A 25,407-nucleotide genomic window follows, 5' to 3' on the forward strand; every position below is an offset into this window, starting at 1 on the left:
AGTTCTGCCTGCAGCTCCCCTGCAGGACTTGTGCCTTTTAGGAGAACTTTGCATTTGAAGATTTATGGAAAATCAACCATGTGGCACCACAACTACAGCTTGAAACAATAGTATGGAAACTTCTGTGATGTGTATGTTTGTACAATACAGTAACACTGCAGCTCTAAGGAGTGGAGACAACATCTTTTTGGTTAAACCAACCTGAACCAAAAATAGATTTATGGAAGGAGCCCCTATTTCCATTAGAAACAAATAAGATAAAACCCAGGTCAATTTACTCAAAAAAGATCTGGAATAAGCTGTTAGTAGTGGAAAGTTCTGATAATATCAGTGGGTATTAACTCAGGTGTCATTTGCCATCTCTGTGCCAGGGATTAATTTTAGGCACCAGATGGTTTACAAATAAAGTACCAGGGCTCCCACCCAATACTGATTTCTTTTCATTTCTGTTGCCAGCCTCTAAATAGCAAACAAATCATAGTCCATAGCCAGTAGTTTTTGATATACATTATCTTTTGAATAACTGTAGCTTAAAGCAAGTGGCTTTAAGGTGTTCTTTTACAATAGATTTTAAAATTTTACTGTGTGTGATGTGCTTGTCCATTCTACAAGACACCCAAAGGCTTATGGAGTAACAGCTCAACACTTGCCTCTGTTACCTCCTTTTCTGAGAAATCTCCCCAAATCCAGACCATGTTCATTCTAACTATATTTTCTTTGTACATGCAGTTCTAGTACACAAGGATGAGTCTAGCTCTTGAATTTTAAATTGCCAGTGCAAGGAGAAAAGATCACTCACTTGTTTTCTTTTACCCATTTTAAAATGTTGGGAGACATGTTTTGCCATTGTCAGAAAGACCTTGGTAAATTAGGAGCTGTGTGACTCAGGCTGGCTGAGACCAGAGATTCTTTTTGTGATCTGAATCTGTTAAGCTGAATTGTAGATGTCAAGAGCAAAGCAGGAGGGAAAGCACAAGATGCTGAATCCATTGCTGAAGAATTGAAGTTTTTTTTCTGTCTGAACTTTTGTAGCATACAAGTCTTGGGGCACTTCTGCTTCAAAGTCAGAAGTTTTGCATCTCAAAGCTGCTCTAAACTATTGCTGCTGTGGGAAAGCTGCTGTCTTTGCACCACACTTTAATTTCTCTTCTTTCCATTCTAAGAAGCTACACATGGACTCTGGTCCTTAATTGTGATTAGTCTTTGCAAATGAAATTTTGAGGAGAGAGAGATTATGGATTGTAAATTGATAACCTAAAAGGCACTCCGCACTAGCCTCTCTGGTGTCTTATTTATTTTGTCAACAGACTATTAAAATTCATAGTCTTAAACACAATAAATTTGGCTACCGTAGTACACAGGATATTGGTGTCTTCTTTAATTCTCCTCTGAGTACTTTCAGTTCAAACAATGTGACATCAGGTGCAATCCCAGGGCTGAAAAGTGATGAGTCAGATACCAAAAACGTTTTTTACACTCAGGAGAACTTTCTCTTTTCAATTGCCTAAGGCATCTTATCCTTGAAAACAAAAACATTCACATCACGATTTCAAACTTTACTTTATAACCATGAAGATTAAAAAGTTCCCTCTTTTTCTAAGGAAAGTTGACATTCTCACATAACACCCATGAGCCAAATGCTTAAAGAAACACCAAATATCTCAGTGCTTTCAGTGCAGACATGTGTTGGCAGAGTAACACATATAAGATTAATAAATGCTGGGCTAAAAACAATGTGATGGAGTCTTGAGGCTGACACTGTAACTTTGTGAGCTGCAGGTTTGAAATAGGCCAGGTCTCCAGAGAACAGCTCAGAGCTGTGCAGGAAGGGCTCAGTGTGAGGGAAGATGTGCTTGGACATGGCTTTGGGTCCCTGGGGAACAGCCACTGCCTGGCACCAGCGCCTGGCGTGCTGGCCTTGAGCTGATCTGAGTTAAAATCCACTGACAGCTGTGATGAGCCGTGTCCATTTAGTCTCATCCCTTCTTAGTTTGGGGTGCAGGTTAATTGGGGATGGAAGCAGAAACACACACTCCTGAGAAAGAGTTTTGTAAGAGTGCAGAATCGCTGCAGTCCTTCGCTCCCCCCGTGGCGAGGTAGCGTGAGGTGAATCCAAATAAACACAAAATCCCCAGCGTTGCTGGCTATAAAAAGTGAAGAACTGGGTTGACATGGGATTAAATGATTCAGTGCATCTCTGCAAAAACTTCCCCATGGTGATTCCCCCAGAGCCATCATCCAAAGGCAAAGCATTCTCTGGCCAGAAGTTGGAGCTGAACTGACTACAGCGTTCTGGGCATTTTTTTCAGGTGCATCATAGCAGTAGGAAAGAAGGCAAAATTCAAGGCAAATACAATTTTTCCTTATGTAAGAGGATGAAGTCATGTTTTAAAGCTTTCTGAGATTCATTTTCAGATTTAGGTCCTTATTACTGTGAAAAAAGTTGTGCTGAGTAGCAGGGTCCAGTGAGGTTAATCATTAGCCCCATGTACCTCTCTAATAGGAGAGAAGTGCTAATTAAGGAAATGACCTCCAAGTCTTCTAGGGAAAATTGTCTTTGTTGATATGGTTTGGGATAATATAACAGTACCTCCCTTATGCTAGGAGCATTATTCATCAGCAGAAGTTTCCCAGCACTCCTCTGAAGCTGGGTGCTAAAGACAGGTATTGCAACCCCCATTTTATAGATGGGTACAAAACTGAAGCTCAAAGGGTACAAATGAACAGCCCAAGATCACAGCCAGAAGCACAGCCAGAAATCTGCTTCTAAATTTTTCTTACTGATTTACAGCTCTTAATTTTACTGCTAATGAATAGATCCCATGATTAGCTGTGAAATACTTTCAAACAGTGGGAAAAAATATATCTACATAGAGGGGAAAAGAAAAATATGTATTATTGCAGTGAGGATGTGGGATTTAATTCTGGTTTAGTATGTTATGTAGGAGATATAAATAAGAATATACAAACCTTCCTGCCTTACGTGACCTTCCCGAGTAAACAGATGGACAAATTCTATGTTTCCTTTTCTTTTACTTAAAAACTCACTTTCTCATATAAACCTGGTGTGGTTTTAGTTGTTGTGGTTTTTTTTTTTATCATAAAATGCATGACATTCGTTTTTCTTATGTGAATAAATCATCTTGGTATTGAATATTATAAATAAAAGAATATATTTAGGTTCTTCAAAGTACACACATCCAAATCTATTTTGTTTAGTCTATGCTCAAAATCTAGCCTATGCTATCAATCTGTGCTGGATTTATTAGACAGAGGGTATAAATTTTCCTATGTTAATCTGATGTTAATTCTTCTATAATAAATCAGAACACAGGACAGAACATAGGAGAGAACAATAGAATGTGTCTCTTCTGTTGAGATTTTGGGCAAAGATTTGTGTAGGCTCTATCAGAGACTTTTGGGTGACATCTAGTGGAGATTAAAAAAAATTTTTAAAAGCATTTGACAAAAAGAAAAACAAACCATTTCAGAAAATAACTGAATGACATTTTCTTCACCCTATTTCAGTGTTGAACTCTGGTAACAGAGTCAAACATTTTAACAATTCTAATTATGTTTTATTCACCCAAACAATAGACACTCATGCCTCAAGCCTGGGATTTGCATTTTCAACTTTCTGCTTATGAGAATTAAAATACCATACCTTCAGTTAGATACCACAAAAATTATTAATAAATATCCTGCAATTTTTCCAAATAAAACTCATCCAAAAAATTCTTGAGTCATTGCTTTCAAGCTTTGTTCTTTTCTAAGTGGAAGTTATGATCTTCATATTCACTTTCATAATTAATCAGTCCAATATATACATCTAATTTCTTGTACTTCATTATACATTCCAGAAAGCATGTGCTCTATTGTTTAATGTTAATTAAAAAGAAATTAAAAATCTGTAAAAATTAAAATTTATGAGTTTAAAATATAATATTAATGTTACTATAATATTGTACATATTAATATCCATATTATTTAAACTCTATTGTTTAATGTTACTGCAAAATGTAAAATTCTTTTTTATTACCAGGACAAAGTTATTTTGGGGACAGATTACCCTTTTCCACTTGGGGAACTGGAACCTGGAAAATTGATTGATTCAATGGATGATTTTGACTATAAACTGAAGGTATGATTTTTACATTTGAGGGGTTTTCCCTCCTTTTTAAGTCTCTGTATGTGACATGAGATAAAACACTGAAAAATCAGTGTAGTACACTGATTTCTGCAAAGGCTGGAAAAGACCCTTCAGTCTCTTTGCAGCAGTTCCTTTAAAAGCACAAGTAAAAAGCATTTGAGTTAAATATGAACTAAGCACAAACGTGTATGTGTTTTGTTTTAACAGGATAAACTCAAGGCTGGAAATGCTCTGGAATTTTTGGGTCTTAGCAGAAAGCAATTTGAATAATTATGAAGTACTAAAGCAACCAAACTTCTGAAATAATATCCCTGTATTTCTGTTGGCATGTGCAATCGTGCAGATGAAAAATAAAACTGACAATTATCTGACAGTCTCCTGTTATTTCCAAAACAAAAGCAAGAGTACTGGAAAGGAGTATGCACAGGTATTGCCTGAGGATTTAGGCTGTTCTTAAACAATTCTGAAATCCCTGCTTTCATAATAAAGGAGAGATTTCATCTTTTGCAGCTATAAGAATCTCTGAATTATAATCAATGCCATGTTATTGGGATTTGATTCCCAGGAAGGAAGAGCTGAGAAAATTATGTACCCACTACATTTCTGTCTTTGTTATAGCAGCCAAACAGAATCTGAAAAAATATTAAAACAGAGTTTAAACAGTGTTGATGCCCAATAAAAGGCAACATTTTCTTTAATCCACTGGTGGAAAATGCAGCCCACAGCACTCAGCTCAGCACTGCAGGTGCACTCGTGCTTTGTCAATGTTGTGACAGGATGGAAAAGGTCTGTGTGGGGACTTTACATATCAGCTGCCACCTACAGCACTGGGAACTTATTCATCAGAAACAATTTGAACAATATGGTTGTAGGTGCAGAAATAATGTATTTGTGTGGGTATTACTTGGTGTGTCACTGTCACTGTCACAATAAATACTAGTGTTTGGCAACAGTACGGGTTAATGTTCTATTCCTTACAAAATGCTTCCTAAAAGTAAGGCTGAATAGTTTAAATGTTGAAGTGCTAATGCTCTCCCTAGCTTGAGTCCTGCTATGGGAATGGAAAGGTGGTTTGCTTTATAGACTATTGATTGAAACAGGTTTTCATTATTATCCAGTGAGGCATCCTCCTCCCAGGAGAATTGTGTACCAGTCAGAAAAACGTGGATTAGCACTTACAGTCTTTGTTCTTGTGGGAACATGGGCTGGCTGCATGTGGTGCCACCATTCCTCTGCTCAGTCTTGGAACATTCCAGGCAAAAGAGTATTAGACAGAAGTTGTTTTTAGTTCTGGCCATAGCCTTCACAGGCTGAACCTGAAGGATGCTGAACATCAGCAGTTCTGCTGATCCCAGCCTCTGTTGGACAACAAAGAACACTCTGTCCTTCTTTACGGTGCCCAACCCACTCCCAAAGAAAAAAAAACTGGTTTGTGAAGTAGTTGGAGCTTAATTAGTCAGCAGCTCAGAGATTTAGAATATCAATTCTTTATGTAAGAGGAAGAGAAGAGACAGAAAATAGCTTTAACAACATTATTGTCCTCAGGTTTGCAAGACTTCTGTTGACCTTTTTTATTTAAATATCCACATGCAGGCATTGAGTTTTCAGCACGTATGATTTTTCAACCAGATTGCTTTAATTAAATTTCAAAGTCAAAAGACAATTTCATTCTCATATTTCCCTTCAATATACATGATTCTCACAGATGTTTAAATGGATTTAAGAGGAAAATACATTGTGATTCCTCCAATACATTTTAATTGGATTAATTCTTCAATTTTTTATGAATGAAACCAGTTAATGAAAATGCAATGTCACATCTTTGGGGACCAAGGTCTGGAACCTCTCCAATAGCAAGAACTGTATTTAATTACTTTAACCTGTGACTAAATGGGTGATTGCAGTATCCTGCATGGGAGTTAATTAATGTGCATACCCTGCATAAATCATATTCATTATGCACTGTCATTATTTAATGATATTCTACCTATTCTTGCTATGTTACAATTTTTAAGACAGGGATATATATATATAATCTTCCCTTCATCTTTTCATTTCATTAACAAAGCTAATGTAAAATTCTAATTGCAGCCAGATGAGAACATTCTTAATAATCCTCCACCAATTACTGCAGGAATAAAGAATCGAAGTTGAGCACCCAAATTCCATTACCTTTACACAGTGATTTAAACAATGAGGTAAAATATTGCACCTTGATTGTAACAGACACACAAATATGAAGTCCAAGATCAGCTAATTACATGAGAATTCTTTGAGGTTAAATTTACAGGATCTTAAAGAAGATATATACATTTGGGAAGATCAGGGAAGTAATCCATGCCTGTGCTGCAGTATACATCTGTATATATTTCATCAGCATTCTGTCAGGTCTGGTTCTAAGATTACAACTGCGTGTATAAAACTGGCACTGAAGTTGTAAAAGAGCTCATTGTGATGTAACTGCAGGTGAACAAAACCACTGCAGATTGGCAGTGGAATGCACTCACATGAGCAGAGCTCTCATTTTCATGCGCGGTGATCAGAACTTTAAATACCTTTTTGCACCCTTTGAACCTTGAATCCATAAACTCAAACCACGGCTGAAATTCCATCCCTGAGCACGGAGTGAGAACAACCCGCACGCTGCAGGAGCATCACTGACATGCTGGAGCTGCTCACCTCCAATGACACAATTCGTACTAATAACTCATCATTTTCTTGTACATTTCTCAAGTGTTCACAAGCTGATATTGCCAGCAGACAGGAATTTTCTAGGAACTAGTTGTGCATTCCAAATCTTTCCTTCCTTTCTCCCTTTCCATGTCCTCCTCCAAGTACGCTGTTCTGTGATTAGCTTGCATTAAAAAAGGAACCCTTGCTTCAAACATTTTTATCTGTTTTTCACTTTATTAAGCATAAAGGTATCTAGACTAAGATTAGATATTTGAAGTATCGTATGAAATAGATACGCAGTTATGGGGCATTCAGGCAATGGGATAGGCGTTACGGGGAGGTGGTGGAGTCAGCATCCCAGGAGGTGTTCAAGCTGTTACACGCGGGCACGGGGCGATGGGGTTCACTGGTTGAGCGGGGTTACAGTGGCGGTGCTGGGCTGACGGGCGGACTGGATGCCCTCAGACGGCTCCATGACTCCACGCCTCCATCCCCGGACGGCCCTCACGCCGCGCCCGCCATGGCCGCTCCCTCAGCCCTTGCAGCCCACGTGACCCCGCCCGGCGCGCGGCCGCCCCGCCGCGAGACTCTATGGCGGAGGGCGCGCGCGGGCCCGGGAGCTCTCGCGAGAGCCGCGATGGAGGCGGCGGGAGGAGGCGCCGGAGGAGGAGGAGGTGTCATGGCGGCGGCGGGCGCGGGCTCCGCGGGGTCCGCAGCGCGGGGCGGCGGCGGCTCCTCGGCCGCGTCGCGCTGGTTCTTCAGCCGCGAGCAGCTGGAGAACACGCCCTCGCGGCGCTGCGGCGTGGAGGCCGACAAGGAGCTCTCGTACCGGCAGCAGGCGGCCAACCTCATCCAAGACATGGGCCAGCGCCTCAACGTGTATCCGAGCGCGGACGGGCGTGAGGGGCGGCGGGGGCTGCGCGTGGAGGGGCGGCGGGAGACCTTTTTCCTGGCGTGGGAGCCGTCCCCGGGAGCCTTGCCGGTGGTCCGCAGCCCCGGCCGGCGCTCCCGCGGGATGGAGCCGTGGCCTGGAGGCACAGAATGGGAGGAGGAGCCTGGCGAAGCCCCCGCGCCGCGCTCTTTGTCGGCGCTCGGGGACGCGGCTTCCCACCTGCCCTCACAGCCGCGCTGCCGGCCGGAGCTGCTCCTTGGGGCTGCTCTGGAGTAAACCCGAGCTGCTGTTTTATCCGAAACGGGCAGCTCCTCCTTAGCCGTTCTTTAATGTGATTTTTTTAAAGGAAAAAAAAAATCGATCAGAGCAAGGCCAAACCCTCAAATCCCTGACTGAAATAGTTGAACTGGAACAAAACAAAAGCACTTGAGTGTTTCAGTGTGTGTCGCCCATTGAGGAGTTCTCATTCCGTGGGTGACTGTGGGGAGCCTGGCGTAGGAATCTCCACATGGTCTGCGGAACAGATGGGAACGATACGTGTTAATATCAGTTAAGTTCTGAAGTGTCACGTCCCTAATCCATTTTCGGCTGAAGACAATATGTTGCGAGCAGTCATTGATATGGAAAGCGCATCGCTTTCAGTTCTTGTCGACAATTTTCTTAATATGTTAGTGTTTCCTTCATTTAATCTTCCAGATCTCAGCTTACCATAAATACTGCAATTGTTTACATGCACAGGTTTTATATGCATCATTCCTTCACAAAATTTAATCGAAATGTAAGTATGATTGATTTGATATTTGGTTATAGCATGCCCATAATTTTGGCAGTTCTGACTGAGAAGTGTTACACGCAGGAGTGTGAAGTGTGATTTGTTTTTAGAATTCTAGCTTCTTACCAATGGTTTAGAAGCAATAATGATACTTGTTTTCAACTTTGGATTACTTTAACTAGTAGCAATTAGATTTTATCTTTTGCCATCAAAATAAAAATAAATAGACACCATCAAGCACATTTCAGATGTGTGAAGAATACATTTAGATGTTTCAAATGTGGCTTGTGTTTATGTGCTGAAGTTTGAAAGGCTAATGTGTAGGAACACACATTTTTCTTGGTGAAGTCAGTGGAAGTTCTGGCATGGTGTGTCTGACAATGAAAATGTGGTTATGTGTGTATATCCATATGGATTATGTAGCTGTTCCTGAAGCAGTGTGAATTATTTTAGCTAGTCTCATCTTGAGTGGTAAGTCATATTAGATAAGAAAAAATTTTACATGTGTTGAGGTAAATCTTGTTTTGTCTAATAACCTGGATATGTTTACTCTGAACACAGAATGTGTTGTTAAGAACAGAATTTTGCAGTAAAAATGCTAGCTGTTATTGAGGAATATTGTAACAGGTATGGAACTGGAGATAACAACTTGGGAATGTCAGGCTTTTTTTTTTTTTCAATGTCCAATGCTGTATGCAATAGGTGGAAAAATAATAATAATAATATAATAGTCTGGGTGTTCTTGGGGTTTGTTTGTTTTTAGGAAGAACAGTTAATAGTGATGGTGGTTTAAATGTTAAGGATGAGTTTTCTTAGATCTTCTAATGACAAAACAGATTGAAGCTGACAGATGTTAGGTCTAGGTCAGAGGAGACCTTCACCTGCCAAGGGGTAGGCTCCTGCAAACCTTGCACTGTGTGCAGTTGGGGCAGGTACACAGGGGGGTACAAGGACAGCCAACTCTTCTTCCTGAATGAGTGAATTTGTTCATTATTGTTGGCTGAGCTAATGGGCATCTTGTTTGGTGCCTCTTTAGCTGGAAGTACATACTCATTTGTAGGTACATTTTAGAAGTGTATATAATTATTTTTCATGCAAAATCTGAGCTAAACTGAAATTTCCAGCAGCCAGAGCTGCAGTGTTCATCCATGCAAGTTCCTCTTTCTCCCCTCCTGCTGCTGTTCTGCCCATGTAGTAGTAACCTGGAGCTGGTGAGGCATCCAAAGTTTTCGGGGACTCTTGAATGGCTTGTGGGCCTGATAAACTGGAGCTGCTTGGAGTGGAGAGATGGCTCAGTGTGGAGCTGCTGTGTTTATAAATAGACCCACATACCTGTTATATCACCTGCTGGAGTGCTGCTTGCACTGTCAGCTGGTAATCTGGGCTAGATTTAGGCAGCAAAGAGCTTTGGCTGCTGTGTTTGGGTTTTCACTGGATGCTGGTGAATGACAGTCACTTGGAATTGGCAGTGCAGTAGTGTTTGAATGTGCAGTGCTCTTTATATGAAATCTATGGCTTAAGTTGAATTATGAATGTTAAAATTCCCAAGTAAGCTATGTAAGGGCAGACTGCCATGGAAACTGCAGCTATTAGAGGGCAGGGAAGTGTACTGTTTAATTAATTCTCAGGTAATAATGTTCAAAGTTAAAGGCAAGTGAGCTGCAGGTTGTACCTCAGCAGTACCAATTCTTGCTGAACTCCTTTTTGTAATTCTTAATGAACATAAGGCCAGAGAGTGGCTTTCTATATGTCCTGATGGGCAAGAGCATTTTCTTTTTACAATTCTGTAGGGCAAACAGGGTCTCAGTGAGTGGAGTCACTTTTAAAATACTCCCAAACCATCCATTAGGTCCTCTGTAGAGAAAGCAGAAGCCGAGAACTCTAATAAATACTTAATATCAACTCTTCAGAGTACTTGGCAAGCTAAAAAATGTAACAGTATTCATCTCTGCAAGAAGAAAGTAGCCCTTGGAAAGGAATAGTAAGGTACTGGCAGTCTCAAAGGTAAGACTTGTGCAGTATATCTCTTATATTTCTTTGTTGTGTGCATGTGGTGCTGTTTATCCATGGCAGAAAGGAATCTGAATGCTGGGGCTAGAAAATGAGATGGCCATTAGTCAGAATGCCTTATGATTTTCAGCTGAAAAAATGTGGCCTGTGTTGACTTGTTTTATTGGTAGATGAATGTTTTTAGGCTGGTAATAAGCACTTGCACATTTATCATCATGTATACCTGCCAGGTTACACAAATACACATGTAGGTCATGTCTGTGACATGCACTTAATTGTTAACAAACAGGGATAGTTGTTGTCTTAATTTTATGGCCTTTTTCTTCAGTATAAGTTACTGCTAAATAGTTTTACAGGCTTTCAGGAGTTTGAGTCATCTCAAACAGGGAACAGAATTCCCAACAGTATCTTCAATCTGTAGATGCACTTAATTGTTAACAAACAGGGATAGTTGTTGTCTTAATTTTATGGCCTTTTTCTTCAGTATAAGTTACTGCTAAATAGTTTTACAGGCTTTCAGGAGTTTGAGTCATCTCAAACAGGGAACAGAATTCCCAACAGTATCTTCAATCTGTAGAGCCTCAGGGGTGGCATGTACCAGTTAATGTAGTCTTGGTTCATTGGGAATGGATTATATGTACTGCTTATTGGCCAAATATCCCCTTTTTTGTGAAGTTACTGTGAGCTAGCAAGACACTTTTGAGTTGCTCTGGGTTGCCTACTGAGTATTTGCATTTAGGTACAAAGAAGAAGGTATTGAGGTTTGGATGTGGCAGTCGAGGCAGGCAAAGTCCTTGCAAGGTTGCTGTGCCCCAGTGAGGATGGAAATTTGCTTTACCAATTCTGGGAAGCAGAATTGGATGCCCTGACTGCTAATTTTCCTGGCTGTGCAAATGACAGGAGCTACTGTGGATCTCCTCAGCACAAATTATTCTTTCTACATTGCTGACCAGGGCATAGGAACTTTGGGTTGCTGAGTATAAAGTTAGTCTGTGCTAATATTGGGATGGGGAGGGTGCTTGCTGGCTTTTTATAAGCAGTACTAGCCTCACTATTATACTTTAAAATATCTTCAAAATTAAAATTCTTCTGCAAATACTGCTTCTGTAGTACTTGTTGTGTTACACTGTTATATAGCAAATAGTTCTTTTGGATGCTTACTCTTCAGTACACTGTGATTTGAAGTACAGAAAGGGGGGTAAAATCCTTCCTATGCTGGCAATGAGAGGTAAGGCATCCAAATGGGAGCTGTAGTTTTTAAATATAATCCTTAGAAATGCCATGTGGAGCACCAGCCAACCAGTTGAAAATAGTCTTGATGATGTCAAGGGATTTTTGTGCCATACAGTGGAGCTTAGTGAAGAGCCTCAAGAAGGCTGCATAAGGAGTTGTTTTCCTTCAAGTGCAAGGTAGGTGAGTTGTGTGGAGGCTGTTTTGTTTCCAGTCCTCTGCATTCCCTTCCTTGTGCCCTGTCCAAAGCACAGTATTAAACAGTTGACTTTGCAGTTTTGCAAAGTTTTGAAACTTTCATAATACGCTTCAAGCTCTAGTGAGGCTGTTTTGGGTACTTCAGTTCTGGTTTTAATAGTGCAATTTAACATATTTGCTACTTTTACGCAATGTGAACTCCTGGTTATAATAAAAAAAATTCCTCACAGCTCTTTGTGTTCAAACTTGAAAACCCTCTCATAGACTGTAAGCACTAATGTCTTAGGCTAAACTGGATCAGTCTAAAAACCTACTAATATTGGCATTGGAAGGGAGAGGGGGATCCCAGCAAACTACATGCATGCTGCTGATGTGTTCTGAGATTTTCCTGAGTGCCTGTGTCATTACACTGCCTTGTACTTTTAAGTGAAAAAGGGCTTGTACCACAGTTCCCAGTGAAACTTGCTGTATAATGCTTTTGGGTTGTGTAAACAAGGCTCTTATGGTTTGGGGATTTTTTCTGTTTCTGTGGGACATGGCTAGTTATATAGTGGGATTTAATGTCATATATCACATGTGTTCTGAAGATTTCTCAAAGACTATTTGGGGTGCATAGTATATAATTGCTCTAAGTTATTTTGATTGATATCAAATTAAGATATTTATATATAGGAAATACACTATTGCTTTGTCAAGGGTGTTTCTTTAATTTTGCTTTTTTTGTTCTACTTTGCTTGGTTTTTTTGCCATTTTTGGTAATTGGAAATGAATGAAAGCATTTGAGTAACTTTGCCAGTTATACACTTAGCAGGGTGTGTTCACTGAAGACTACATTTGTGCCAAGTCTGGAATTTTACTAGGATGTCTATTTTTCTGAATCAATACCAAGGCAGCTAAAAATAGTGGCCTACTCTAAACTGGGAGTGAGAACCCTTGTCCTAGATAGGATAAAGACCTGAAATTCTTTGGCCAGAAGCCAACACTTATTTTGGAAGGAAATAGTTAATTGGGCTGCACATAGATTTCTGATGAACCAGAGTTATATGACAATTAATCAGCTTGACTTAATCAGCCTCCAGAGCTGTGTTCTGTGTAAAGTCTTGGAGATCAGGAATTGTGTGGAGATTTCTTGGCCAGATCTGATCTGCTTCAGTAAATCAGAAGAGATCCTGAGTCAGCCTGATGGTGCTTTTTTGGAAAGAAGTAGAACTTTGGTGCAGTCAGACACAGAGCAACACTGTGTGAGAATTTGCTGATGATTTAATTATCTGGTCATTGGTGACTTGGTTCAAATAATGCCTCTGTGAAATGGAAATGTTTTCAGCCATGGCAGTTGTTGAAAATTGAGTTCTGTAAAATCCCTTTAGATGACATGTGTGTGTTGGTTTATGCCTGTGTGTGCTGCCTGACATCTTCTGCATTTTCTGCCACTTCAGAGCTGTTGATACTGTCACTTTCTGAACTCCAGAAAGTGTTTCCATCATATTTACTGTTTAAAAGTTTTACCTCCCAGTGTGAGACACATTTCAAGTACTATGTCCTTGGCAAAGGAAATTCCTTCCAGAATTTTAAATCATTACTTCAAGCAATGGGGATAGAAACTTCTACAGAATCATCAGAAGTATTAAATGACAGTGCTAATATGGCCTTGTTCAGCAACACTTCACCTTGGGTTTTTATTTCATTTGTTCATCAGGCTTAGGTTACAAGATTCTTAAAAAGAAAACAGGGGTTCTTGTCTCCCTTGTAAAAGAATTTGCTCCCTGTGACTTGTTTTGGGTGGTTGGTTTTTATAGACTGAGATTTTTACTAGATTTCTCATGGCACACTTCTACTCATCAAAGGTTCTTGCCTTACCAGGGTGTCAATTTTCAAGTCTGCCAACTTTAAAGTTTTACTTAAGATCCAAGCAGACATTTCAAAGTGATTTAAGGATGCAAAAAACTACTCTCAGTACATTTGAACGCTTCTGAAATTTAATCCCTTAAATGTTTAATTAGTTTGTTGCAGTTTTGCATATAGTGTAAATTTTTATACCAAATGTTTCATTTTGGCATAAAAAGGGGCTGTTTACTGGCAAAAAAAGCAAATCTGACTTTAGGGGGGCTATGCCTCCTATTTAGCCTAGTTCCATTTGGACATTGAATGAGAAATCCAATACTCGCACCATGCATTAATGAAATACTCAGCAAGGAGCTATTTCAGTCTCTGAATAAATGCTTTATACTGGCTTAATTTTAATCATTTTAATCAGCTATGTCTAGATGATTTCTAGTACCATTTTAATTCCTGGTTAACATGGGCAGCTTTTGCATGCAAAGAGAACCTAATTCATCAGTGGTTGGTGGTTTGCTGTGTTCTGCCTGCACACATCAGTCACTGTAGCTGACAACAGGCACCAAAATCCTACTTCACAGCTACCTCTTAGGTGATACTGAACTGCCACCCTGTGACACCTAGAGTTTGATATACATTTTCTTCTTTAAATGTAATGTGTGCTCTTTACTGACATTGGGTAGAACTGGTGTTTTACAAATCCTTACGCTTTGTTCTCCAGATACTGCTGGGCATATAGTAAAGTTGCTAAGAATATATGTGTATATATATTAAGTTCCTTGTACTTGTAGAGCCTATGTTTATATAACAAGCTGTTTTTATTAAAGTTCTCTGCAAAGTTTCTCACTCTTTGGGAGAATTAAATGCTACCAGAACTTGTGATCAGCTGTTTTACTGAAAAGATGGTGTAGTGACTCGCTCTGTGCAAGAAATTGGATGAACTTTCTCATGAGGTATATTTAACTTGAAACAGCCTGTTCTACTGTGACTAAGTCTTCTGGGCCAAAATATTTTATGTTGAACTAGAATTAGTTTGACCTCAGACATTTTACTCACAAATGTAATTTAACATTATGCTACTCCTTCCCTGTGCTGCTGAGAGGATTGCATCAGTTACAAAATAAAACATGACTAGTTATATTTTCGTTGCCTTGCATGACTTCAAAACTGGAAAAAAAAAAGCCACAAATCCAACTTCTTAAACCTTTTCTGTGCTAGTTTAGACTCCATAAAAATTCAAGTCCTGCTTGTAAAAAGTTAAAAAATACACATGTTTTTCTTCTTCAGATAATGTCTCCCACGGCATTGTTTTTGGCTGCAAAAGTGGAAGAACAGCCACGGAAACTTGAACATGTTATTAAAGTAGCAAATGCCTGTCTTCATCCTCAAGAGCCACAGCTGGATACAAAGAGTGATGTAGGTGGAAGTTATGGTTTCAAAGATACATGGTTTGAAAGATGTCATTTCACCTAATGATTTGTTACATTGTCTTGCTGGAATATTGCTCTCTGCAGCCTAGGAAGAAAAGCCTTTGTATTTTTTACATTTTTTGGTACCATTTAAGTCTTTCTATTACTTAATGCAGTTTCTTAAAGACTCACTTATTTGTTATGAAACGTGAAGAGATTGCTCCATCTTGAAATTCTTACAGCACCCACCTGGCCTCCCAAAAATGCTTTGCTGGAATAGATTGTTTGAGATCCAGACTAAGTTAATCTTGTGAAAGGCAGGCAGGTGGAGCTGAATTTGCAGCAGTGTGTGTACTGGGGGAAGAAAGTAACCCCAGTGTGAAGTGTTGGGAGTTGGCAGTGCTCACTGGCCTGGGACTGGTGCTGTGTCCTGTGTTGCTGTGCCACAGAGGCAGTGTGGGAGTGAAGTTCTGATTTTGTGTCTTCACCTGTCTGCTTGTTTGTTTCAGGCATACCTTCAACAAGCCCAGGAGCTGGTTATACTTGAAACAATAATGCTTCAAACTTTAGGTATGTCTTTCTAAATACCTCCTGTGCAGCCAGCTTGCCACAAAGAGCTAGTGGGACCCAAATAACTGGATTTTTGATGTGCTGTTGGTACACTAGAATTTAACTGTTTTCCTGTATAACTCCTGAATTTAGTTTTGTGTTAGCAGCTCTGCTGTGTTCACTGTGGAGAAGAAAGGTGTGTCTGTCCTTGTGAAAGAGATGTTTCTGACAGTTTGAGGTAGAAATGTGTAGGCTTCCACATAGATTTTACTCTGAGTAGTAATTCCATTGGCATTTCTTCCCATAAGGTAGCATGGTGTAGTAGGCTGGCTGTGCATGTCCTGGAGCAGTTGGAAAGAGCTTTGTACCCAGTGCTCTTCCCTGTTCTGCCTTCCCATAGAAGAACATTATGTAATTCAGCAGGTGCTGACTCTGAAGAAAACAAGTTGTAGAGTAGCCATTTAATGGATTCAGATGATTCCAAAATTTGAAGTGGAATGTTCTGTCAAGACACTCTTCTGACTAAAATACCACAGAGACAATTACAGCCAGAGGCTTGAGAACACTGACTTGCTCAGATATTCTTAAATACCACTTGGGGTATTGTTAAAAAAAATAACTCACAGTAGTGACCTAGTTCTTAAAACAGTGTCATAAATCAAGAAGGGTTTCTTAAGTCACTGATCTACAAACTGATTTAATTTCTAATTTCATACATGCAACATGTTTAAGTGCTAGAAATCAATTAATAAAAGTATACATGCACACCATTGTGTTTGCAGTACAGTTTTTACTGACATACTAACTTGCTAGAAATTGTTCAGATATATTCAGCTTTAAAAATACAGTAATTTCCCAGGTTACAAGTGTACAGGGTTTGAGATTACTGGAGAAATGTTTTAGTAATGGATTTCAAAGTCGCTTTACCATCTGCCATTCAAAAGTATGAAAAGGTAAAGAATAAAAGGCACTTAAATAGTGTTACTTACTCTGTAGTGCAAAAGTTTAGCAAATCTTTTAGATCTGTGGGGAAACATAAGGGGTTTGCTTTTTATTTTACAGATGCAAATGTATAATTCTAAAATGTATTTGTAACTCCTCAGGTTTTGAGATTACCATTGAACATCCACACACAGATGTTGTGAAATGTACACAGTTAGTGAGAGGTCAGTGACTTTTAATCACTTCTGTAAGTCCTTTTTTACCTTTCTTGTAAAATTTGAAAGTAATGTTATTTGTCTAACGTGATTTTTCACCAACTATGTTATCCAAAGAGTATGTTTAAAATTAATTATTAAAGGTTTGATATTTACCTTTAGAGAGTCACAGAGTCCAGTCTTTTGTCCTTCTTTTTTTTTTTTTTTTTTTTTTTGTTTTCTTATAGCTTTGTTTTTAATAGTACCTGTTCCACATGTTCTGGAATGCCAGAAGCAGTTGCAAACTGATTGGCCAGATCCATAGTGTGGTTCTGAGCTGATGATTTTCACTCTGAAGTAGTTTTACCCATTGATGGCTAATGCCAGCTTTTTGTCTTAGCAAATCTTTTCAGGTAATGGACTGAGGGATAGAGAGTGCATAGCAAGTCTGCTGGCACATGCAAATAGGTGTGACTAATTGTTTTTCTGTGGCAGTGTGTCCTTACTTGCTTTGGATGGTTGCACAAAACCCCAAACCTTTAGTTAAACATATCCTGTAACTTGTCTGCAGCTCATTCATGTGACTGGCTAGAAACCTGTTTTGTTCTCTATCTTTTTTGTGGCATTTTGGCACATCTTCTTTAATTCTTGAATTGGTTTCTTTTGGAGCTTTAAAAAAAGATTAAAACACCCTCTTATAAGATGTAGGATGAAAAAAATTAGGTTTCAGTTGTAAAAGCATCTAAAATAAGCTTTTCATTTTAATTATGTTTCTTAAGTAAAAAGTGTTTTGAAATTATTAGACCATGGTTGTTAGTCTCTAATCATTAGCTGGTTTTGCAGTGAGAAATGCATAAGTGCTTCTAAGTTTTTGGTGTTTTTTCTTTTCCCTTTATAAAATATATAAAATTTAGGTACAGCCTGACCCTGTTAACTAGATTTGGTTTGTAGTAACTCTGGAATTAATGGTGTTCTTTTAAGGAAGGGTTTCTCTTATTTGCTGTAGCTTCCTGGTGAGTGTCTTTGGACACTGAGTAGGGCTGGTGCTGTAACTTACTTGCATATAAAGTAGTTTTATTGCTCTGCTTGCTGTAAGATAAGGATTCTCTGCTTTCTGCCCAGATTTGGTTGTGACTTGGTGCACCAGTCCAGTTGCACCTGAAGTCTCAGTAGTCTGCACCAGCTGCCCTGTAGGGTTTTGTTTTGGCTTTTCTTAGCTGTTGGTCACTGTAAATGTGGGCACGTTTGACTCTCTTGGGGAACCCCTGTGCTTCTGTGTGGTGTCTGGGGCTGTGGGGAGGGGTGGGGGAATGTTGTGTTGCCTCAGGATTTCCACATCAGTGTGTATCACACACTGGCACACTGCTACACAAACTGGATTTCCTTTCAAGGGTAGATACCACTCTAAGGCAGTTCAGCCTTTCTCTTTGTGTTTTGTAATGACAAGATTCATTGTAATCTTTTGTACTGACAAGATTCATACTTGGAAGATACTGTGAATTTTTTAATTTGACATCTTTAAACTAGTATTTAATGTCAGAAGAATTAAATACTTAGAAGTCTAAAGTGATACCAAGTCTTGAAATCTGAAGACTTCAGTGAGGGCTGAAAATCCATGTAGCTCAAGGACTGGTGCACAGTGAATGTAATGTCTCTGATGTTCAAAAACCTGCTCACTGGAGGAGGTGTGCTCCATAGTGTGTGTGTGGATGGAATCCTTGGGAACATGTCCCTAGGAGTGGTGTAGACTGTAAACATGAGATTTGAGTACCTCATATTAAAATAAGAAAAAGGAAACGAATTAATTCATTTAAAACATCAGGCATGAGATTTGAAGTCATGCATGCAAGTCAGGCAAGGACAGAATAAGTGCCATGGAACGTTGGTTTGATTGTTGAGAGGACAGGGAGATGGGCCCATGGGCACTGTGATTATCTTCAAAGACACAGTGGTAGCAGTTTAGTTTTCTGTCCCTGAGCATTTATTTATTGGACAGTGTGGGTTTTCAAGGTCAGTAGATGCAACACTCAGATATCTGAGTCCTGAAGCTTTTAAAATATACTTAAGATTTTTCAGTGTTAAACCTTTAGTACCAAAGGGATTGACTGAGAAGTTAAAGAAATCCAAGGTTACTTCATCCAGTTCTGGATCATCATCTTGGACAAAAAAATACCATTTCAGAAGGCAGAGATACCTTTTTTGAATAAAGATGATTAACTTACCCAAGCCTGTTATGATTAAAACTTCCAACTGCATGTTTGAGAGAGGAGGAAGGGAGGAATGTCATGTCTGACTGAGTATCAAAAAAGAAGCAGCAATGTTAGCTGAGATCTGCAAGTGTGCTTCAGGATTTGGCTTAGGGTTTGTGCCCTGCATTGTCAGGTGGTGGGAAAGGGCCCTTTGGCTGACTAAACTGCAGTGCCTCAGAGGATGGCTGATTCTCTCCATCACTTTTTGCTGTCTTGCATCCAGGGTAATTTGTTTTATGCAGTCACTGTTACCTGTTATTAAGTTGTAAGCTATCCCCCTTAAAAACAAAATGAAAAATTAAAAACCCAGGTTGTGTTGATGATGCTCAAAAAACTCAACCAAGTCCTTTGTCAGAAGACTGTCTAGTCTGGCAGTGGCACACCAGAACCAATTGATGGAAGCTGAAGATGAACTAGTAAGTGGGAGTTGGTGCAAATAAATATAATTGCTTCAACATACAACTAAAGAAAAAATGAATTCTTCTCTAAAATGAAAAGCCTTTTTGAAGGTGTTACTAGACAACACAGATCATTGCAGAGAAGGGGTGACTGGATGCATAGATAATGATTCATGATGTTCAGGCATACAATACCTAGTGACTCCTTCTAGCGTTCAGAGACTCATGGGTTAATGAAATTGTTCCATCTTTGCAGTTTGGTCAGTATAGCAGACAAGGAAAATGGTGTGGGCTTAGTATTTTTTCTGCACCATTCTTCCTCAGTGTCAAGAGACTGAGAAGAGGAGACAGAACCATCATTCCTTAGGATCCCACAGGTCCAAGGAATCTGAAGGCAGTGGATATGTGAGGGCCAGTCAGCAAGCTTCAGTGTCCATTCCAAGAATGCTCCAGTAGTGAAGAGAAGAAAGGAAAAAAGAAAAGGGGAAAAACAACCCCACCAAAATACCAAAAACTGTTCTGGTTTTGGCCCTTGCTGCCTTCAACACTAGCTGAGTGATCAGCAGTGGAACTGCCCTGGTGCCAAGATTGTGTCATGGTCCTCTTACACTGGTGCAAAATCAGTCTGTTCTCAGCCTGCTTCTGGTGAAACTTGGAATCTGTATCCTCATCTCCATCTTGGGAAGTCTTCAGTCACTCCTTTCCCTGTGCTGGAACACAACCTTTTGGAACTGAAGATGAGATCTCAAGGATTTCTAGGATTGTTCTCGCTACTCTGCAGGTTATCAGGTATCTCGAACACCCATGATCCTTACTAATCATTTCTGAAAATTGCACTGTCAAATCCTTCAAATATCCCATAGTATCTGTGTGCAAATGCCATTGCTTAAATCAGCCTGAGAAAGACAAAATCAGCAGAAGACAAGGTGAAAATGCCTCAGCTTTTTCAGAGGGTATTCTCATGAGGAAAATTTGAATCTTAGTGGTGTGGAAAGATGTGAAACACCAGCTGCACTCCAGCACTTGCTACAGGCGGCCTTCCCATTCTGAACTTTGACCTCAGGTTTTTGTGGGCCTGTTTCCAAGTTTTAAATACTTCCAAGAATTAAAGCCACCAGGACTGCTCAGACCTGAATGCCAACACCATGGCCTCCTCCAGCCCTTTCCAGATACAACAGGCACCTTCCAGCATCCCTCTGTTCAGAGCCTGGGGCTTTTTGCTTTTGCCAGAAGGACTTCAGCAAGCTTCTCTCTTCTGATGCTGACTGGCTTTTCTGCAATCTCCTTTCTGGGGAATGCTCACACGTTGTCAGGGGCCAGGCATAGCCAGTTACCAGCTCCTAATGGGCACTTGGCAGTCACGTTTTCATGAGCATCCCAAGATCCAAGATAAGCTGTGTTGAAGAAAAGACTCAGGTATCTTGGAACTGCAAGCAGTGAATTGTGTGGCTATGCCAAATAAAAAGCTTTTTGGTTTCCAGTTGGCAATTCCTTGGAGACAGCCTCTCGGAAGGTGTGTCAGACAGCAAGTCCTGTTTCAAAATATTGATGACTATTTCACTAATCCCTGTTTTATGGCTGCTTCTGCAGCAGTGAGACAGGATGGATGTTTGAAATCACTCCTGAATGCTAAAATCTAAAACTGGTCGTTCATGGCTGGTGTCGTAGCCATCGGTCCTGCGGCTTGTGAGTTATAAGAGCAGCTCTGCTGGCTTGTTCTAGCCCCTGCTTCAAGATGATTTAAATTTTGGAGATGCACTTTCCACTACTATAATGGAAATAAACCACCAAAGTATAGGAACCAAAATTCATTAAATTTAATTTCATTGATGGATTCTGCTAAACCAAAGCTGCCCTACATAGAAGAGTTTGGGACGGATATTTTCAATTGAGCCTTGTGTTATCAAAGGCTTTAGTTGTGAGCTGAAGTTTCTTGCTGGTTTTGGCAATGATTATTATTTAGCTGTAAACAAATTGAAACAATCATACTGCTTTTAGTCTAGGTAAGGTATTTAGCACAGTAATTTTTGATTGAGGCTTAAGTGTGTGTTTCAAGATGTGATTCTTTTCTTCCAGGTATGTGTTATGATTTACTCATCTTTCAAGCTGATGTTAAATAGAAGTTTTCTGGCATCTGCTTTTCTTCCTTGTCCAGAAGGGACATTTCAGTGAGAGTAGAAATGCTTCTTGGTCTTGCTCCCTTAATTCAAACATGTAATTTTACAGAATATATAAATCCTTGAAGGTATTTCTTTGATGAAAAATGAAGAGCAAGACATCAATTTTAGTCTTACTCAACCATTCAACCATTGTGTATTTTTATTTGTTAATTTTACTTTTTCTTTTTTTTTTTTTCTTTTGGTGATTCCACCTTCTTTTTAGATGGGAGGAAGAGGTTGAACTCCTTGGTTTTTTTGGCATGCAATTACCACTACAGCGTGCAAACTAAATATTATGGCATAACACATTGTCAGTTCACCTTCTGATTATTATGGATTAGTAGAATTTGTGTGTAGAACAGATCCTGTTACCTTGCAACTTCCACATTCTTCTTAGATTATGGCACTTCCTGGCTGTGTAGCATAAAGACAAATCTGAATTTTATTCCTTGGCAATTATTAGAAGTTGAGTTAAATCACATTTTAAGATGCTTTTTACAAACTAAATTTAAAAGCCACTGTAGCATTTCTCAAACTTTCTAGAAATATTATTAAAATAAAAGTTTACCAGTATTCCCTTTGACATAAAATTCAACACTACGCTCTCTGCAGGTAGCACTGATTTCAAGTGATAGTGTCAAAGTAAGAATTCAATGAAGGCTGCATTCAATCTGCGGTTAAACCCCTTGTGCCCAGCTATTCCATTAAATGCATGTTACAGTAAGTTCTCTTACCTGAGTGAGGAGCATTGGGGTGTCACTCTAGGGGCCAGCACTCTGTGGCTGTAACAGCCCAAGTCAGTTTTTCATTCCTGGCATGTTGCAGTCCTGTGGTTTGTTTCGGTATTTTTTTCTGACTAACTCAAATGAATTTGTCTGTTTCCTATCGAAGCCTTGCCATAGATTTAACAAATATGGAACAAAATGTTATGACTACAGTGCTCTTAATTAGAAGGAGCAAAAAACTGAATTTTTTTCCCACATGGCTTGGGGGCTGGCTGTGTTACAGGGCCTTGGGAGAGAGGTGTGTCTGTCTCTGGGGAGGTGGGAGGGTGCCCCTCTAAGAGCAGATGGAGCACTGTGCTGTGAATTGGCCGGGCCTGAGTGCCTGCTGCACTCCCAGCTCCAAGCAGGGATCCCTGCAGGTGAGGGTGGGGAAGCAGAGCTTCCCAGAGGAAAGTGCTCACCTGGCAGCTGTTGGAGGGAACTGTGCTGTGGGCTGTGCAGGGGGAGGGAGGGGCTCTGAGGGAATGACAGGTCCAGCTCCCCCACTGAGTGTGTCTCAGTCTTCTGTGTCTCAGAAAAGATTATTTTAAAGGCTAGTTAGCTAAAGCCAGATCAGTACTTTAAAAATACCCAGCAGTGATTTTTGGAAGGTAAAACTGCTTGAATTTTGAAATAACCTTGACAAATTAGTACAGTTCTTTAATCTCTTTTGTTTTTCTTTTCTTACAGCAAGCAAGGATTTGGCACAGACATCCTATTTCATGGCTACCAACAGGTTGTTATCCTGAACCTCTTTGTTGCACTGTTGTAGCACACTATAGCTTCCTTTACTGCAGGGCCCCCTGATGTGTCTTACCCTTGTTGCAGTGGGGGACTGGGCCACCTCCAGTGGTGGTACCTCCCCGCCTGCAGTGCGGTGTATTGGACAAGGGCCTGATGGCACAAAGGGCTTAAATGCACAATGAGAAGTGTAGTGGTGCTTTCTGATGACTTTTTCTCGATTGTGAGTGCATAAGTCTAAAATTGGTAGCCTGAATAGCAGCTAAAGATTACAAAGAGATAAACTTAACCTAGAAATCCGAGCATCTTGGTAAGTACAAAACTATTTTTAGTTTACACTTGTAGTTAATGGCAGTTTTCTCTTAACTTTAAATATATTGATTCAGTCTTAACTTATAAAATTCTAGTGGGCCTAAGATATTTTCAACTAGCTGATCTTTCTTTTTAGATAGACTAGTAGTAGCCCAATGTTATTTCTTTTAGAAACAGCTCTTTAATCTTAATTTATAGTTTTAAAACTTAAGTACTAGATAAATTTATAGTCCTAGGATGCCAAGTGGGTGTTTTGTAGACATAGCCTGTCATAGAAAGAATTAGAGGGCAGACTTTAGCCTTGATTACTTCAATTTGCCTCTTGCAAAACTACTTTAACCTTTATTTAAGAGAATTACATTATGTGTAGATAGAGTTTTTAAACAGTATCTGCTGGTTATTAGAACTGTTCTAAATAAATAAATAACTCCTTGTGGTTCCTTGATGGACAAAATTCTGTACTTCAGCAGCTGTTAAGAGAAGTTATGCTAAAGCAGAGAAAGTGAACCAATGTGTTTGTGGTGCTGGAAGCTGAAGACAGCATCACAAATGTCACAGATCCAGGCCTGGTGAAAGCAAAGCCCACAAATAACTCACCTGGCTGCTGGGAACCTTCTGATTGTCTCATTCAGAGACTGCACAATTAGCTCTGTGCATTATACTGCAGAATTTTAATTCACCATATTATACTGCCCCTTTTGGTACTTAAGTACAGTAGAATAATTGGTAAATTTATTTACCGTTCATCAAGCTTCTGATAGCAAAATCAAATTAAACTTTTCTACCAGATAAATGCCCAGCCCTTTGTTTTCTTAGGGCAGTAGGTATCTTATGAACTTATTCAACAACTGTTTAATTGCTGTTGATTGACAAGCTATCTCATTCTGTATGTTAATGGTTGATTTGTTTGGGTTTTCTGTTTTACATGTTTGATTTCCTTTGGTTCCTCATTACGAAATGTGTGCAACAGCCTTCACCTTACCACATTCTGTCTTCAGTACAAGCCCACAGTGATAGCATGTGTGTGCATTCACTTGGCCTGCAAGTGGTCCAACTGGGAGATTCCAGTATCAACTGATGGAAAACACTGGTGGGAATATGTAGATCCCTCAGTTACTCTAGAACTACTAGATGGTAAGTCGTGCTCCTGTCTCACTTTGAAATTCAAGGGTTATTCATGTAAGGATGGAGCTTACTATGTAGTGAGAGCATTCAGCTGAAATTAAGTCTCACTGACTTCATGTGCTGTATCTTCAGTGAAAGAAAGATGTAGGAGTGAGGAGAACTTCAGAAGACAAACTTGGTTTGGCTGTTGGCTGGGGTGTCCACATACATTTTGCAGGTGGAGGATAGAATCCTGCTTTTAAAAGCTTTTCAGAACTAAGACAGAGATGGAAATCTGGCAGTGCACATTCATGCAGTCCTGATTGTTTCAGGAACCTCAGTGTTGTTTCAGTGACTGGACATAAAATTGCCATGTTTATGAAGGCACTTCTGTGTTAACAGTTTGGTGTAGCTTGTGGGATCTCAGACTCTGGTAAGAAGAAAGCATATGTCTAGAACACCCTACACCTATAAGTTTGCTGTCTTTCAAGTTAGTATTTACTACAGTGGAGTCTGAATTTGAGGGCCAGATGTGCTGCTGTAGAGGAGGTGGGAGCTCCTGGGGCTTGCAGATGTGTGTGTTGGACTTTGTTGGTCCTGGAGTGAAAGGTTTGTTTCACAGTAGTGGTGGAGATCTCCAGGCTTCAGATGGCCCAGCACTGGCTCTCTGTGCCTGCTGCTTTCCTGAGCTGCTGAGCTGTTCTTTTTTAACAGCACTCTGGGGAGGGAGGGTTAGAAAGTGAGAAATTGAGTAGATGTCATGTGAAGCACAGAACCTGAGTGAGCTTCATCAAAGTGCAGGTGCAAACATCTCTGTCTTACTGG

General features: G+C 39.9%; 2 protein-coding genes across 15 annotated transcripts in view; both read left to right on the forward strand.

The window, feature by feature from the left end:
- The window catches only part of ACMSD (aminocarboxymuconate semialdehyde decarboxylase), a 39,705-nt gene extending 35,187 nt beyond the window's left edge, over positions 1 to 4,518 (forward strand). For all 6 annotated transcript variants that reach the window (XM_071435433.1, XM_071435432.1, XM_071435435.1 and 3 more), the window contains 2 exons: positions 4,043 to 4,141; positions 4,358 to 4,518. In XM_071435433.1, coding sequence (XP_071291534.1) covers positions 4,043 to 4,141; positions 4,358 to 4,420 — 162 coding nt within the window. In that variant the 3' untranslated portion in view covers positions 4,421 to 4,518. The remainder of the gene's footprint in view (positions 1 to 4,042; positions 4,142 to 4,357) is intronic.
- A 2,946-nt stretch (positions 4,519 to 7,464) lies between these two features.
- Positions 7,465 to 25,407, forward strand: part of CCNT2 (cyclin T2) — a 26,060-nt gene continuing 8,117 nt past the window's right edge. For 2 of the 9 annotated variants that reach the window (XM_071435418.1, XM_071435420.1), the window contains exons 1-7: positions 7,476 to 7,702; positions 8,412 to 8,493; positions 15,049 to 15,177; positions 15,680 to 15,740; positions 16,823 to 16,885; positions 23,116 to 23,161; positions 24,449 to 24,612. In XM_071435418.1, the coding sequence (XP_071291519.1) occupies positions 7,503 to 7,702; positions 8,412 to 8,493; positions 15,049 to 15,177; positions 15,680 to 15,740; positions 16,823 to 16,885; positions 23,116 to 23,161; positions 24,449 to 24,612 (745 nt within the window). In that variant the 5' untranslated portion in view covers positions 7,476 to 7,502. Of the gene's footprint in view, positions 7,703 to 8,411; positions 8,494 to 15,048; positions 15,178 to 15,679; positions 15,741 to 16,822; positions 16,909 to 18,165; positions 20,292 to 21,023; positions 22,382 to 23,115; positions 23,477 to 24,448; positions 24,613 to 25,407 lie in introns of those variants that run through there. The other 7 variants (XM_071435416.1, XR_011680423.1, XM_071435417.1 and 4 more) reach the window with 7 other exon arrangements.

Source organism: Agelaius tricolor, unplaced genomic scaffold, assembly GCF_023055355.1.
Source record: "Agelaius tricolor isolate 1412-34295 unplaced genomic scaffold, bAgeTri1.0.p SCAF_10, whole genome shotgun sequence".
NCBI classification, from domain to species: Eukaryota; Metazoa; Chordata; class Aves; order Passeriformes; family Icteridae; genus Agelaius; species Agelaius tricolor.